Source organism: Rhipicephalus microplus, chromosome 3 (genome assembly GCF_043290135.1).
Source record: "Rhipicephalus microplus isolate Deutch F79 chromosome 3, USDA_Rmic, whole genome shotgun sequence".
Lineage (NCBI taxonomy): Eukaryota > Metazoa > Arthropoda > Arachnida > Ixodida > Ixodidae > Rhipicephalus > Rhipicephalus microplus.
The window spans coordinates 193,822,891-193,835,817 of record NC_134702.1 but is presented as its reverse complement, the minus strand read 5'-3'; the positions used below and the strand labels follow the sequence as shown (position 1 = coordinate 193,835,817).

The following is a 12,927-nucleotide window of genomic DNA, read 5'->3' as shown; positions in this document are numbered from 1 at the left end:
CACAAATCGCAGGAAAACCACTGAAAGCTGCAACTCAGAACGTTTTATGAAGCTTTTTTTTTTCGCGCGCTTATATGCAAAATTCAGAAATACGCCCCCTCAGTAAACAGGTATGGGAAGTCGGTTGATTTGGCGTTCTGTCTTTTTCTAGTATTCCCCGATTTTCCAAAATATTGCTTTCTTGATCTTCGAAAACAATTGCCACTGTGCGGATGATCTTGAAGTGCACATCGCGCTTACGTCATACGAGTCAGTGATGTGATAGTGACTGTGTCCAGCTGTCACTCCCTCAAAATAAATTTCGCCTTACTTTTTTAATACAGTTTATGCTAGTTATGCATGCTGTCTTGTACATTTTAATAAGCATTGATTAACTTAAATAGCGGAAATATATTGTGCTGCCATACTTCACTGGTTTTTTTTCAAGCTGCATGGTCGTTCAATGACGCAATCTACATAAGAACTCGTTTATTCTTATGGAAATCTCTCCGCTAAAGTGCGAGCAGACCAGAAAAATTCTACGATAATGGACTATGTAGTGCATCATTATTTAACCCAGAAAATTGTAAAACTTATGGGAATGTGTAAACGAAATTGTAATTCAATAATAGGTTCAATGCCGCTTAAAGTCATAAAATGTGTATTTACTTGTTGCTGCAATGAAAAAAAAAGACTTTTAAGAAGCTTTTCGTCTGATCTAAATCACAGGAAAAATCCACAACTTGCGTTAATCATATTTATTTTCCTATGATTTGGCAACATACATTTTGTTAGTCATGATATAGCACAGTCACATTTCATTTAACGCTACTTTCATTTAATACTATAGTGCACTAATCAAATGTTGGGTGTGTTTTATGAATGGAGGTGGCTCAGTTGTTATATGGATGAACAAAAACACTGTTTGCGAAAGTAGCCATCAACAACAAATAGTGTTGGTGCCGCACAATGAAGCTAGCTGTAGAGCATGATGGTCATGGAGTCACAAGTTACGCCGCCTACCTTGTATCGCAACTCAGAGGTTGCATGTCTCAATACAGCGTTCTCAATCTTAGGCATGTATATTGAACTTACCATAAGAAACGGCTCAAGAACACTCTGGCCTATTTCTTTCTACAATTTCCAAAGAAGTATGCCAAGCAAAGGTATAGAATGAAACGCTTCCTATATGGCATGCAGCTTGCCGTAAATAATACAGTAATTGAGACGGCATGTTCGAAAGGACTTTCCGGAACTTTACAGAGAATTTCCCGACTTCATTCTGTGATTCGTAGCATGGAAACTGTGAGCCTCCTTATTCTCACCTGATTTTATTCCTTTTATTCTCAACCTAAAATTAGCCGTAGGTGGACTGTCAAGCGATACATCATTCTCTGTGCGTCAGTGGCGGCCGTTCTCAGTCTGCTGACAGTGTCCGTGAGCGTCACCACTGTCGCCGTCAAACACACCGGTGAGCGCACTTTCATAAAGTTTCCCTAATGCAATATATAAAAGTACAATTACTTTCCGTAGATACCTCGGATACTAAATTCAAGTGGGCTTTTGAGATATGAAGACATACGACTGCCTGTTTTACAAAGCTGACATGGGGCACCAGAAAATTAAAAACAGAAGTGAGTAATGGCTGGTATGATTGAATGTAGTTACAGCAGAGAGCAGGCTAGAAGTCTAGGCAGGAAGCCCCAAATGCACGAAGATAAAATCGCCGATACGATACGCCAATATTGATACACAAATTTATGTGTGTTTTATACGAGAATTTCTTTGTAATGACACCTCCGCTTAATTCAAGTTCATTCAAAGTGAATCGATTCCAGCAAGTTTACCTCTCCTTAAAAAACTGTTCTTTTTACTTTTAGTATCCAAAAGATTACAGATCGTCAACGACACGAAGTCAGGTAAGAGAAATTGCTTCGCCTTCTTTCAACCAGAGGTCGGATAGCGAAACCGCGACAGTTTTTGAAACGTTAGCTGTCTTAACAATCATTGTCGTGTTCTAGAAGTTCTGTTTTGCATTATCTCTACAAAGGTGTGTGATCAAAGTCTTCAACTGCAGCCGGTAAGGGAGGTAAATTCATACTGATCATGATAGCTCTGAACGCAAATGGGTAACAAAATCTCATGCACAGAAGTGTTGTTTAGAGGCTACTATGAGGTTCAAGGCTGGGTTTTTATGGCTGCTTCGATGTATTTTTTATAGCTGTGAACTAAACAAAACTTTTCGCGATTGGCAGCATAGAGTGCAAAGTTCTACCCGTGCAAACTTAAATGCGCAAATATCAATAGAATAAGCAATGAAATATCAGTGAATCACAACAGCTAATGTTAATGCGTAGGCCCTCTCGTATTCTTGCAGGTATTTGACAGACATTGCATAAAAACGCGAATCACGGCAAAAGATATGCATTATCGTTGTGAGCAAAACAGTGTTAAGTTTTCCGCTCACATTTTCTATGAAAGTTTTAACAAAGTTGTCGTTGAAGGAAGTATTTTGCGCCGTTCTTTTTGTTTGTTCTTGGAAAGTATAATTGTTCTTGGAAAGTGTATTTTTCGAAGGAATACCATTTCGGTACATGAAAGTTTTAACACATTTTGGCCTCTTATAAAAGAATTGTTGCGCTGTATTTCTTTTTAGATCACCTTCAACGACAGAAGGCTGCATTTTCCTGCTCATCTAGTGCGTGTGTTAGAGAAGGTAAGGATTGCAATAAATATTGATGCAGACAAAAAAATCTTCGACGTAAAATACCGACTATAAAATCTTATGGTGATGTGACAGTTTTGAGGTCTCTTTATTTTTCAAAAAAGCTGTAACGCTCTTGCATGTAACACGTGACCAGCGAGATCCTTTCTGTGTTATCAGTGTGTTTCTGTTATCAGTATTTTCACTGTTTTCTCTTATCAGTGTGCATTCTAGTGCTGGATAAGATATGCCGTCATTGGCACAATTCAAAGTTTATTTTCCTGTCGAAACTTTTTTCCCACAAAACAAACCAAGACTCTGCTCATAGTCTTAACGAAAATTATAAAATATAAACGAAATTATATAAAATTTATTTGAGAAATAATGTGTATTCTTTAGGTCTGTCTTAGGTTTAGCCTTATATAATCTGAGACAGTAATAATAGACCCAGCAGCACGCACTGTGGCGTAAATTTCCTCACTAACACAGTTCTGTGCCTCTCTGAAATGTTCAACAACAGTATGGCATCTCAGGTGTAGCATAGTGAGGCTACTCATACACCTACACAGAGACAAAAGACGCATTGTTTTTATTTCACGTGGGACACTAAGGATATCGCGTTTGCCCTCTGGCGCAAAGTTGTGAGTTTTATTGACTACAGCGTGTTCCATTTTTCAATAAAACTCTCAAACCTTATCTCAATTAGGAGAAGCGTGCCTATGGAGAACCTTTGTTGACCGAGCTGTCACACTAGGTAACATATATAGTAGCACTCTAATCAAGAAGCAGAAGTCACAACCGATCCTGTATTCTATTTTCTTCATGCAGCCCAACGTATCACCCAGTCGGTGAACAAGAGCGACGAAGTGGGCCCCTGTGATGACTTCTACACTTACACCTGTCAGGGCTGGCTGAAAGACAACCCCGTCGTGGCAGGAGCAGCCCGCACTTCGTACAGCCTGGAGATCAAGGAGCGAGTAGAAGCCGGCCTGATGTCTTTCATCGAAGGTACGCTAAGCACGTCCGTAGAGGATGACGATGCAGAAGGTGCCACTTGTTTATAGAACTTTAGGGCCTCATAAAAGATACCCGTACTCAGTAAACTGGTCGCTCTGCCATTCTACTTCATTCTGCACACCTGGCTGCTAAAGTGAAGCTAAAGGTAGAGAGCTAGTTGATACCATGTGACCGTTTCAGGGCACTACAGGGGTTGTTGGTACACAAACATTGCATTTCCCTTGAATTTTCTCGAGTAAATCTAGTATAAGGCCTTTTTATTTCTTACGTGGGTGCTGTGTAATGTGAGTAGATACTCTAACAAGTGCTACATCAAATCGCTAAATTATTTTCATTCCAATGGCTCCCTTGCCAGAAAAGACATGAGTTCATAAAAAAATGGGCACAATTGGTCTATGTCTACGCTATGCAGCCTATAAAGACTTCACGCGGCAGGGAAATACTGTCGCTGTAGAAACTAGATATTGATTCCACAAAAGCGTGATACGAGGTAATCGAAATCATAAAATGTCTGAATCTGTAAAAGGCCAGCCTGGTGCATCAGGCGGATTCCTAGAAACGGTGCTCGATGTCAACGTAGAATACAATTTTGAACAAAAGAATTCGCTTCTATATAATTCAGCGTCAGTTCAAGTAATTCGCATATATTATTTCTCGCTCAATACGTCAGCGATTGCATTCAACGTAAACATATATGACAGATGTAGTTTTGTTAGGTTATAGACACGCCAAAAAATTTAAATTGCTTGCGCATAGTCATTAAAGATTAATCTTGTCTTATCACATGATCCTCTAGATTAAATTAGGACTCCTTCTCGTAATCACGATTTTGAAGCTATTTACGTATTGTGCCTTCCACGCATCATCATTTCCGTGGTAATTTAAACTACCCTCACAAGTGTTCTAGATAAAGGTACCTGCGGCATCAAGTATGTACCTTTTGAATGCGAATAGCGTTTCTCCTACTATTACGGCAAATGCCCGCTTTTAGGAAAATCGGCCATTTAGTGTGATGTGATTTGCAAACACACGTACGCGCACATACACGTGTGTGTGTGGCGGAAGCGCTGTACCATATATTTGCATAATAAAATACATAATCTTACATCAATTATTGCACCTTCGTGACCTGAAATTTTGTCCTCTCGCACCGATAACAATATTATACGCTCTAAATGCTGCGTTAATATTTCTCTCTCTCTCTCTCTCTCTCTCTCTCTCTCTCTCTCTCTATATATATATATATATATATATATATATATATATATATATATATATATATATATATATATATATATATATATCAGCAATGAACTCTTCCACAAACGTGATAGATCACTTATCAAAGCAGCGTTGTTGAAAATTCGTTATATCTCTCGGCACAGGAAGGGAATAGATCGCGGACCTTATACTTTGGAACAGCCTTCTATATTCAATAAGCCAGTTGTTCATTAGACTTGAAGCTATGTAAAATCCCTGGAAAAAAAGAGTCGCCGGCTTCTGTGACACCCCCGCTACAAGCATTTTTAGTTTCTGATATCCGGGTCGCAGTGGTTGAAAATTTGGCATGATAGCTCACGTTATCTGCCTGTCAATTTAGCGATTACAGTTTTCCAGGGACAAGAACGTAACATAAAAACTATTTGTTTTTTTGCATCTAGAACGGCAACTGCCGCAAGTGTAGTGATTTACGCTGGTTCCTGTATGTTCATTATAGTTATTTTGCATCGCAAGAAACGACGAAGTAATCACGGAAATCAAGATAAGCTCTCTCGTCCTAGCAGTGGTGGTGGCTTCGGTGATAATGGCCGGCGATCTTGAGCTAGAAGACGTGGGTTTAATTCTGACACCACGGCCGCATTTCGATGAAGATGAAATACCAAAACGCCATCTGTTCAGATATAAGGAAGCGTGTAAACTGCTTCGAAACAAAATGAATCTGATGTCACCGAACTACGAAGTGTCCGATCATCGCAGGGTGGTTTTGGAATGTACATTCTGAGAATTCAACTTAAAACGGTTCTCGTTTCGAGGTATGTCGATGGACTGCTGTCGCCACCTTTAGGGTGAATGAACAAGCAATATAGTGATGCAGATCCTCCGAAATTTTTGCAGAAGCTGCACGGGAGAAAACAGGGAGGCCATTATTGATTTTCGTAAATGTTCGCTTCTCTGCCGCCGCCTGTTGACAGGCGGCGGCAGTTGCTTGTTAAATTGGTGTGCCCAGCGATCGAGCTTTCTGATAAGTGTTTTTTTTTCATAAAACATGCTGATGTGGCAGTTATCATTATGCATCAGGGTCCAATAAGACACTAGAAAGATGGATGCTCCCCTAGGATCAGTAGATCATTATGATTGAACAAATGCATATACTCGTGAGGAATGCATATACTGCATATGCATATACTCATACACACAAATGACTTACTTCATTCTCACGCCTCGTATAGCAAAAATATTTGTAAGAAGAATGGCAGTTTAGAAGACTTATAGGGAATACCACACGAAACGCAACAAAACTCTAAAAACAACTCATCCAAATGCTTGGAAATTATAGCAGAACATGCACTCCTTTCCAAATGTTTGAAGCTGCATTTATGTGCTATCAAATAAACAATTTCAAAAAGAAAAAAGTACCTGAGACATGAAACCTTTTCCTAGGAACGCGTAAGAGGTGCATGAGCATTTGGTACTAATCAACTGTCATGTCGTCGTTTTATCATGCTTTGTCGTAGCAACTATAACCCGTCCTTTTTAAAGCGCAAGCGTTTTTTCATGAAGTCGAAGAGGAAAAATTCGGCAGTAATATTGTACCTACCAAAATCAGCTCTTGCAATATGTCCTTGCTACAAGTTAGTTTCAAAAGGTGTGTTGGCAATAGATAAAAAGAAATTTTATTGTCGTTTTAACACACCTCGACATGGCTACTCTAGACCAAATGTTGATCTCATCTCGGAGTATTTATTCATGTGAGATAGCTCTGCGATGCGCGCCTGCCGCCGAGAAGTTGCAGTGGCCCCACCTGGCGGATGACGTCATGGCACGGACTCTTCGACGCGAGCCGCGGCGTGCCTACATAATGATGAGCTCGCTTCATGCGCTGTTCCGATGTTGGCGTTCGCTTTTTGCTTGTTTCAAGCTGCAGATGAATGAAGTAACCAGATCTGGTAATGTTTCAGGTAAAACAATAAAAAGTTTACTTTTGCTTCTGCACAACCATGCTCTTGGTCGTATATTGATTTCAGATATGTGAAAGGGTCTCTGTCGTGCTGCTACCCCCGATTATAGATTCCATTCGTGGACACGACACTTGCATGCTGACAGGTGTGAAAATCAAGAACACGCTTCTGTTTGGATGCAACAAACTCAGTGACGCATGTTCATGTGATTTTTAGAAGTGTATACGACATCATACTTACATTGTGGGGTTCAGATGTGCATAGGTGATTCCTTCCGGGGATATCAGGGTTTCTCCTCCCCTAGAATAATTTGTGCCGGAAGAATACACGTATATACGGACAGCGCTTTGACAAGTGTATCAAGCCCCGCGCTCGCTTGCAGCATCGAGTATCGCAACATAAACCGGAGGGCGCCTGCTCTAGAATACCAACGTTGCTGTTGTGTGTTTTTCTCGTGTACTTGCTCACTCAACACGTTGTTTAGTTGCAGGTTCCTTTCACAATAATTTTGAAGCTTTAACTGACCGAACTTATTGAGATAAAGCGTGGTTGATGTTATGTGCGGAAATTTTATCGCGGTCACATTCTGTCTTCGTGTGAAATCGTAGCAACGGTTTGGTCGTGCTCCGAGCTACCAAATTAGATATAGCCACCTCATATGTTAAATTTCCTTGCAGTTGGTTACCTGTTGGTGGACATGACGTGCGAAAGCAGTCGTCGCCTCATCGAGGCAAACCTTGTTTAGTTATTACATGGGCCAGAAGCCTATAGGTTGAATTTTTTTCGGGGTAGGGGGAGGGCACCTCTTTAAAATGGTCATTTTTCTATATGCATGGGAAAATTTTGGGGGGTAGGGGACATGCCCATTGAGCCATCCCCCGGTTACACCACTGCTTGGGCCACGTCCATGAGTGCGCCATAGAAAGAGTTCATTCTGACTTTCTGACGTTTGCGTTGAAATCGTTGCTATTAGCGGTGCTCCCACGTGAAGCTCCCGTTAGCGTTTGTGAGGCGGCAGTAGAGCACTTCAGCATTTCAAGCAAACCAGGGTATAGGACTACATAATTGCTGGTTACTGTTGAGAAGAAACATGCACATTTAATCCCAGTGAACGGAGATATGTCATTATTTCCTAACTCGTTGTGTGGACGGCAGTGTTATTTTGTTTGTTGGAAGAATATGTTACATGAGTGCTTATGACAGTCAATATCACGTAATGTCTCCTGTCGGAAAAAGCGCAGTTCTGTCAAATCCTTTAGATCATTCGCAGATGCAGGCGTAACTTGCACGGTATACCACAATGTATTTAGTGAATTGAAAACGTCCCAATTTCATTTCTGATACTTCGGCACAAACATGTTCTAATCCTGCTGTCTATGCCTAGTTGTAATTACGTTAGTACCACAGATCATAATTTCTTAGCACCCATTCTGTGGTACACACGATAAAAACAACGAGTCTTTTCCTGCATCACGATGTTCACAATAAATCCCGTTCGGACGGGAGTCTGCCTATTCTAAGCCAAATTATAGAAACTTCTTACAGCTTTAAAAACTTTCACTGGTTGTGAAACTTTGCCCCTTTTATGTTGACAAATTTACGTCGCAAAATTCAGGAGTATTCACTAACGTATCGCTTAGGAGCTTGCACACAGCGGGCGCAAAAAAGGCGACAAGCGCAGGCGAAGCAGGTGATTCCGTGCCATGACGTCATATTGCCACGACCGCAGCGACGTGAGTGTTCGTTCTCGGGTCTAATGGCATTCCCCGCCGTGGTGGGAAATGTCATACGGCTACGGCATTCAATGAATATTCAGCATTCCTTGAGTAGGTGACCCCAGCTCAAGTTATGCGTAACGACGCTTTCCTAGCTGTAGAGCTGTCATACTCTGAACTTTTATCACGCTCTCACCTTTAACTACTATGGCTACTACAAGGGTTTTAGACATTGTTCATAAACGTGAGCCATAGGGAAGGTGATGTATGTCAACGTTGGTGCAGCCCGTACTACTGCAAAACAATAATAGACATTCTACAAATTACGTTGATACAGGAAACCGTCAACTTCTCCTGTAAGGACACGTTTTTTTTTTCGCGTTTTACCGATTGCTAAGACAGAAGGAGTCAAACATGCTTTTTTTTAATGCGATAAATTTAAAGAGCTCGTTTCGCAGAAATACGGACGATGGCGTAGGCGTCACTGTCTGTGAGCGGAAATTCATTTTGTTCGTAACCTAAGGAATCTAAAAAAATATGCACATAAATTAGATGAAGGTTTTTGGGTTTGAGTGAGGATCGAACCCAGGCCATTTCCTTGGCTAGTAGGTGTTCCACCACTCAGCCAGGCGTTTGTTTGGAAACACAGTGAAAATGTCTTCCCCTGCTTGGGAGAGCAGAGAAATTATATTTTATTCTTTACAAAAGACGCGTCCAATACAAAGGCTTCAATTTGACATATGTAACATTGCAGCAATGTTGCGTGGCATTGCCATCGGGCGCCAGAAAATGTGGTTATCAGGGCGGCGTCGTGGTTTAAACTGGCTACCCATTACAAAAGGCACAGCTGTTACTGCACATATTTTATGATCACGTAAGTGGGTGCATGGGAAGTACAAAACATTTCACATCTACAATTAATCACTTTTTAAAAATATGCTACCTTTTACACAGAATACATCTATATGCGAAAGGTTCACTGGTGTGACCCACTTTCAAATTAATCGATTACATTGCAGTACTTTACAAGTGTTGCTTCCAGTAACGTTATACAATAAAAAGCATGCACTAAGTGGTTGAAGTAAGGACTAGAGAGAAGATATCGCCACCCCGTCGAACTCTTGAAGGCAAAGCCCATTTATCCCCCAATTTTTAAATGAACATATGAGGTCTTTTGTCTCCCAAAGTCTACCAAGCACAGAAGTAAGGGGCAATCACACGAAACTTTTCGTTCATTGGAGATTTTTTTTCTATTGGCCGACCGCCTCTGCTATTAATATGTCTAGTGTCACTACGGGCTGAAATATTATCGTATGAACATTCCAAGCTAAGCTGTTTTTGTGCAACGAACTTTACAGCCGAGAGCGCCGGGCCGGTGGGTGAGGAGACACCGCACAACATGTCTATCATCAAAAAGCTGGTCAACTTCATACGAGGCTGCGAACAGAGAGGTGGGTATACACAAGGTATTAGTTGCCCTCACTAAGTTGCGTCTAACCTGTATGCATGGCTCAGATCAAGTGTTTCAAAATACGCAATATTTATTTATTTACAAGTACCTTACAGGCTCCTTGGGAAGAATTGATTAAGAGGAGTATCAGAAAAATAAATGAAAAAGAATGCGATGCATGAGTCGGAAAAGTGCAACAGTAATGTACTTTCGAGACAGTGAAACAAATTGAATTACATGACAGAATAATACCAACAATAACACCAACTACTAACAGCACAATATTATGAAAACCATACCCAGAAAAAGTAAAAATAAGCCACGAACTCTTAACTAACGGAGTAATACTAAAAAAAACAACGGTCAGAAAGTATTAAAAAAATAACATTCATTTTTCCAAAAAGAGCGGCACGCAAGCGCCGCTATTTCAACTACAGGTACTTCTTATTGAAACGCTCATTCAGAGAATATCTGCATATCAGGTGTGGCCCTGCGCTTTCACTAGATTCCCGCGGGCTGACTTACTTGTGACATTGTATTATTCAACAATATATTTTACAAAAAAAAATGTTGTAGCTGAGGAACACAGGCACATGGACAGAATTTTGTTTGGGGGGGGGGGGAGAGGACGACAAAGTCTAACTGTTCGAAATAAAATCTTTTCGTGGAAAATGAACAGAAGGTAGCCCGGGAATGTAAAATATGCTTCATTATTAGAAGAAAATGAGAACAAAGTGGAATGTCACACAATAGGAAAGTCAATGAGCACTGGGAAAAGAATTTGGATTTACTGTAAACCTATTCCGTGTGCAGCAGAAAGAATGCTTTTTACCAAATAATCTCGATCAAGAAGGGCCTTACAAGACAGTCACAGGAAAACAAGTGAAAAAGAAAAAAAGGAGGGGTGGAATGCGAAGAAATAGGTCCTTCACTTATAGTACAGTAGAAAAAGTACAGTAATGTACAGCAAGTACAGCAGAAAAAAATAAAGTATTGGACGCTTTCTCTGCCAAACTTCTCACACTGTTTTCACAACAAGCGTGCAATAAGGCACGAGTCATGGAAGAATATTTAAAACAATGAACACACACATTCGGGAAAACAATGTTATTGGACAATGAAGAATCTAAGCACAGATGCTTCCCTGGCACAAGAGAGGTCCGGAACGTAACCACTAACTTTAGCAAGCAGTTTTAAAGAGTAACCTTGTGAGCGGTTCTACTATATAGTAAAGGTCAGTACAGAAGAAAAAAAAAAGAGAGCAAATAACCTAGCCGAAAAGAGCAGTTCAGGCCACAATTTTTATTCCTCGAGGTTTCTTCATAAATACAGCAATAACTTCGTCGATACACATTTGTATTCAGCGAATGGTCATTAGGGCCCGACCATCAAGCCGCTCCCCAAGTCCGGAAACCTTTTTCAGCGTCGAGAAGCTGCGTTCTGCTGCAGCTGTGTTCACTGGGAGCGTTTCCAATATCTCGAAAAGGGTGTGGATATTCGGGAAGAAAGCTTTGTCACATTCAGCTTAGGCATGCGTCGCAAAGTGGAGAAATTCGTCCTCTTGGATAGCTCGCCATTTAGTTCTCCAGCTTTATCATTCACCTTTTAGTTCAAGCCCATCAGCTGTGTTCACATCTCTCAGGTAAAAATCAAAAGCCGGCTGCACAGATTCGAAATTGCCGTTTGAGGCATGCTTTGGCAACACAATTTGCAAACTTTCAAGTGTTTCCTAATGGTTTCCGAACCACCGTTTGTGGGAAGCTTTCAGGTCATTTTTTACGCAAAAAACAACGCTTGCCTGTAGTACTCGTCCGCAACATGACACGTTCACCCACGTTGTTTCACAATATCGGCGCAGCCAGCTAAGGCGCAAACAGTAGGTTGAAAAGGACATTCCAAAATGTCTCCGGCTCCACTTTGACTCTGAAGAAACAAAAAAAATGCTAGCATAAAATCCAGGATTATTTAGAAAATTACTGGTCCTGTCGTGCCTGTGAATTGGGTTCCCATCAAAATACGCACCGCAACTATCAATTTAGTCGCACAAACTCCACTCACTGCTCCAGAGGAGTTGTGGTGACGCTTGGGTCTTTGAACGCCACACACCTTCGTCGTCGCAATACTGTACATCCCACCATGAAACTTGCGTACTGATGTCATGAACTTCTTATTGCACCACTTCCGTGAGGTGTGCCTACAAGATATGCTGGTGGATTGTCACTGGAAACATCAAAGTTAATGTACTTCCACGTGAAAACCAGTGACCTGCCACATTTCTCGGTGCTGTACTTAGACTTCGCCTCCTATCGGACGTCACGCAGTTCACTATTCACGACAACACCTGCTTTGATACTGTGATTACTGCATTACTATCAATTCAAGCACAATAAACCATCTTTACTACATTTTGAATAGTTCCTGAACCTTCTTGCCTTACCTTGTATAACAGCTCGGTGTTTTGCTATTGCATCAAAGCTTCCGCCTTGTGCTGGAACTGGCTTTTTTCAGGATTTCTGCCCTTTTGGGTGACACCCGGAAAAAGTGCACACTTCACTCATTGTGCCCAATACCCGACAACTGTATGGGCCAGCTGAGGCATCACTCAAACAAAGGTTCTGGGTGTGCGACGAGCAGCGTTTATAGAAAGCCCTTTGGAAGTTGTTTCGGATGAGCGCCTGCACACCACTGAATGCCTCTCTCATCGGCATTGCAGCATTAAATTCATGGCTTACTATCAAGTTAAAGTGCAGGCCAATATTCACCAAATCTTTTTTCAGTGTGTCAGCCAGGCTATACCCAGGCTGACGTCGTCAACAGATGCGAAGCAGAGGAAATATTTCCGAATTTTCCAAGTACTGGGATCCATACAGCGTACGTACAACG

General features: G+C 41.2%; 1 protein-coding gene across 1 annotated transcript in view; it reads left to right on the top strand.

The window, feature by feature from the left end:
- The window catches only part of LOC119166031 (endothelin-converting enzyme-like 1), a 94,419-nt gene that overhangs the window by 13,003 nt on the left and 68,489 nt on the right, over nt 1-12,927 (top strand). The window contains exons 3-5 of the mRNA XM_075888191.1: nt 1,341-1,450; nt 3,512-3,691; nt 9,953-10,045. Of these exons, the coding sequence (XP_075744306.1) occupies nt 1,341-1,450; nt 3,512-3,691; nt 9,953-10,045 (383 nt within the window). The remainder of the gene's footprint in view (nt 1-1,340; nt 1,451-3,511; nt 3,692-9,952; nt 10,046-12,927) is intronic.